This window comes from Fukomys damarensis, unplaced genomic scaffold (assembly GCF_012274545.1).
Source record: "Fukomys damarensis isolate Sample0158 unplaced genomic scaffold, DMR_v1.0_HiC HiC_scaffold_10, whole genome shotgun sequence".
Lineage (NCBI taxonomy): Eukaryota > Metazoa > Chordata > Mammalia > Rodentia > Bathyergidae > Fukomys > Fukomys damarensis.
In genome coordinates, this window is record NW_022900922.1 from 34462065 (window position 1) to 34466528 (window position 4464).

At 47.6% G+C, this 4464-nt stretch overlaps 2 protein-coding genes across 6 annotated transcripts in view; one reads left to right on the forward strand and one right to left on the reverse strand.

Annotated features, from left to right (window-relative positions):
• The window catches only part of Fars2 (phenylalanyl-tRNA synthetase 2, mitochondrial), a 445419-nt gene that overhangs the window by 378177 nt on the left and 62778 nt on the right, over positions 1 to 4464 (reverse strand). The gene's annotated exons all lie outside the window — the stretch shown is intronic.
• LOC117285473 (probable histone-lysine N-methyltransferase PRDM7) overlaps positions 348 to 4464 on the forward strand; it is a 10038-nt gene continuing 5921 nt past the window's right edge. The window contains exon 1 of the mRNA XM_033761937.1: positions 348 to 563. Coding sequence (XP_033617828.1) covers positions 477 to 563 — 87 coding nt within the window. The 5' untranslated portion in view covers positions 348 to 476. The remainder of the gene's footprint in view (positions 564 to 4464) is intronic.

Here is a 4464-nt window from a genome sequence, read left to right on the forward strand (position 1 = left end):
AAAAAGGAGAAAGAGCCTGGGAAGAGGAGAACAGTCTCTGGAGTTTCCCTCAAGAACCAGTGGAGGGACCTGCCTGGCAAAAGGACCCAAGATCTCTTCTAAGTCACGGGCAGCTCCTGGCAGTGCTTTACACTGGTGTCCAGCAGCTCTCCTGGCCATGATGTTTTTGAATGAGATGGAGGAGCAAGGCAGCCTCTTAAAATGAATCCATGGAAACTGCATGCCGTCATCCTCCCCGGAACCAAGTCCGTCCTCCGGGCTGCACTCAGCAACACGATGTGAACCTGACCTGCTAGAGGACTGCTACTCAAGCTGTCTGCACATGGCCGCCTTCTGCATCGTGTCTTTTGAGTTCATGAGCTCAGGAGCTTTCCTTGTGAGATGCAGGGAATGCAGCCTGACCTCCCCATATTGGCCCCTGCCTTGGCAGCCCACCAACAAACACTTGATGGCTCTGCTCTGGAGCTACATGCTGGATGAAAACCAGCCAAGCCAGGGACTTGCTGGAAGAGGAAGGTGTGCAACTTCCCAGTGGCCCCATTGGTCTTGGCTATTGCCATAGGGTAAGTCCACCTCACACTTTCCAGAAAATTATTTTGGTCTCAATCAGAGATGCCTGGCATAGAAGGAGTTTCTTTTGAAGGATGCGTAAGAGCAACTGGTTCTTTCCGAGGCTCCACCGCTGATGCTGGTGCTATGGGTAGAGAAGGAGATCACAGGACTACGATGGAAGGCTGTGCTAGGGGGAAGGCGGTCTTCATCTCCAGCCCAGGGAAGGAACTAACAGGCACTTCAGCTGTTCTGCTGACCTTCTGCAGGGTCAACTGGCCCTCCTTAAGATGCTGATTTCCTGTGTTAGAGAACTTGGTAAGGTGGGAATGGCAGATTTGCTGCTTTGGGCTGGCAGTGACTCTAGACTCTGTCTCAGAGATGAGAAAGGAATGCAGCAGCTGGTGGAGTCAGCTGAAGGCAGGGGCTTCTTGGTGATGGTGTGGCCCTCCTGCTGAGGTGCTGTACAGCTCAGAAGCAGAGAGCTAGCCACTGCTTCTTCCTCCTCCTGGCCCGCTATTGAGTCATGAATGTGGTCTCATTCATAGCCCATGCACGGCATCAACTCAGACTGGAAAGGGAAGGTAGTCAGGGAATAGGTTGAAGTAAGACCTCACATGGCCCACATTTACCCATGGGTACCTCAGGATTTCCTCTAAAATGCCTTTCTTACTGGGGCTGAGGACCCAGAACTTCTTAAGGAGGCTTTCATACTGTATGGATGTAAAGAAAGGAATACTGTATATTTTGCTCAGCACTGATACCCACAGCCTCCAGACTTTCTAACAAAGGGCAGGGAGCCAGTGACCATGGTACAGAATGACTCCTAGGCTCCCCATATCCACCTCTGGGCCATCATGTGTCTGACCCTGAGTTCTGGGGCAGCATGAGGGGAACTGCCCCAGAGATGAACTCCCTGATGAAGCCAAATTCTGCAACCCTGAGGTTCAGGTCAGCAGCCAAAAGCAAGTTCTTTGGCTTTAGGTTTCCATGGATAAACACTCTCCTGACGGTGGCCCAGCACAGCAGCAGCATCTGGGAGAATCTGTTGTGAGCCTCTTTCTCATGCAGCCAGCTAAGAAACCAAACATCTCACTCCATAATATAGTCTGCAACCAGGCAAAGCCTTTCCTGGGTTTCAAACAGCTCCCCAAAGTTAGGGTGACTCAACACTCCAGTGATCTGAACTTTTGGGTGTGGTCTCTGGAGGCTGGAGGAGCTGTGTTAACCGCCTCCTCGGTCCGAATTAGGATATGCCAGGCCTGCCTCACCTCGATGGTTGCCAATGGTCTAAAGGGGCCAGTTATTTTCCACATAGGTCTCCTCCTACCAAGAGATGGTGAGGCCGTGCTGCAGGTGCCCTGCTGGGTATACAAATGTGAAAATTCAGTATTCGAAATGGAGAGAGCACTGTCATACTGCACTCAAGACAGAGTGGGAGACAATGGGAAAGTGTGGGTAACAGGTGGAGGACACCTGCTCCAGGAACTAACTCACAATACCAAACCAGCAATAGGGCCAGGGATGTAGCTCAGCAGCACTGTGCCTGCCTGGCAAGTGCAAGATCCTGAGTTCAATTCCTGGTTCCAGGAAAATAATAAAAATAAATAAAAACCAGCAAAAGAGCCTGCACTATCTTTAAGACTATTTTCATATAGCAGCTGCCAAAAGAAGAGCCAGCTGTGACCTGAAGACTGGCTTATCCCAGTAACTGACACCTGCCCACTCCAAACTGCTCAGCTCCCACAAGCACTAAATGTGTCAATGAACTTTTGTTCTAAATAACTTACACAGATTTCTCTGTCCTTATAAACACCCAACCTATTCTTTCTTTTCTAGACATACCAGACACTTCCATGAACTGTGCATGTGGATTCTAGGTTAAAATTCTTTATTACCAAATTATTTTAGCAGAGACTAATCCCTATTTTTATTTCACTTTGATCTTAACAAATTGAAAAAAAAGAAAAATAAAAAATGAACTGAGATGAAAAAATTTGAGAGCAATTAAAAAACAAAACTAGAAAAAAATAAAAATTAAAAGTTAAAAATAAAACAAAAATGATGGAGAAAAATACACATTTTTAAATAAAAACACAAGAGGGTCGGGGTTAGCTCAGTGATGCTGCGCCTGCTTGGCAAGCACAAGGTCCTGAGTTCAATTCCCAATACCAAAAATAAATAAATAAATAAATATAAGAATGAAGGAAAAAAATAGCAAAACAGAAAAAAAGCCAAAGAGCAAAAAGAAAAGTGACTGCTCAACAACATTCAGCTTTGGAGAGGCCACCTGTTCAGGAGAGCAGCTCCAGGAGGCCAGACACCGACAGGGCTGGGGCCTGTGCCAGGGTTATGAATCCCTCATAAGCCTTCAGTGAGTCTTTCAGTTTTAGCCTAAAAGCCTAGGTCTCTTCCCCCTGCAAAGCAATTCCCTCAGCCCCAAGATACATCCAAGTCCTGCATGTTAAGGGGCTGAAAATCTGCTCACCTGAAGTGACTCAAATCTTCCCAGCATGAGACCCCAAAGCTGTCCGCTTCCAGGGATCCCCCCAGAGGAACAGTAAATCCCCACTGGCTCAGCCCCAAGTACTAGAGGCTATGAGCACAACCCCCCTCCACCCAAGAACCTGAACAGTGTGCATAGAGAGGCCAAAGCATCCCAAATGACAGACCTGGCCTCTTTCTCCTGGAGACTGACCGATGCCTCAGTCCAAGTCCTGTAAGAGCCCTTTCTATGTCCTAGGACCCCAAGATGCCTTCTTCAACAAATGCATGCATCCCAAGGGGCCCCAAACACACTTCACCCCATGAATGCCAACTCTTCTCTAAGTATCCTAAATTTCTTCAGTCTGAAAGAACCCAAGTCATCCCCGACAAAATCCAAATATTCCCCATCTGAGAGAACCCACTATAGGAGGATACCCAGTTCTCTCATCCTAATAATCCCCAAGTACCCCCCCACCAAGAAACCCATTTCCATAGCTTAAATGACCCGAAATATCCCCCATGGGAGAAACCTCAATTCCCTCAGTACAAGGGATGCACATATTCTCCACGCAAGAAACCTCTGTTCCCTCAAGCCTAAGTCTCTGCAAATACCCATCACCCCAAAAACCCAGTTCCAGAAGCCATAGCTCAAGCACCGGGAGGCAGCCTGGGCCCCGATCCACCGCGGGAAGGAGAACCACGCCTGCTTCCAACCCAGCAGCCATCGCTCAAGTACGGGGAAGGTAGCCGTGTGGGCAACCCTGAACCCCCATGAGCTCCCCGCCACACACTCTCAGACCTCCTGACTGTGCCAGTCTTTGGACCCACTCTGCAAAGACAGAGGTGGTCATCAAGGGTATTTTTCTGAGTTCCCAACTTCTAACATTTTTAAAGAAAGGGCGTGGGAAACCTGTAATAGAACGTTGTGAAGTTCAACCATTCAGAAGGTTGCGGAACTCAATCTGGGCCTTGCAGCCCGAGGTCAGTCAGAGTCACGGAGTTCAGCCATCAGCTAACTGAGATCAGGGGTCTTGCTCTGTCTGAGCCATTAAATGGTAAATACACTATATGGAAATTCTCTTCACTGCAGACATGTTCTGGACTGCTTCTTGATTTCAATTTAATTCAAATGATTTAAGGGTGATAGACTAGTGACTACCACAGGTGGTCAGTTTCCAAGTTGTGCTTGATCTTAATGTGTTGCTGATTGTATCAGTTGGGGTAAAGCATTGCCGTTGATTTGATGAGCTGTTTTCTCTGGTGTTACAAAGATGAGAATGTCTGTGGGTCGTTAGAAACACAGAAGCTAGGGCACAACTATATCAGAAAGATTTGGGTGACAATCCAGAAATAAAACCAAGGACAGTCCGACAACAAAAATTAAAATGAGAAAACACTTAAGCAAGACACAAGGACAGACTTCCAGTT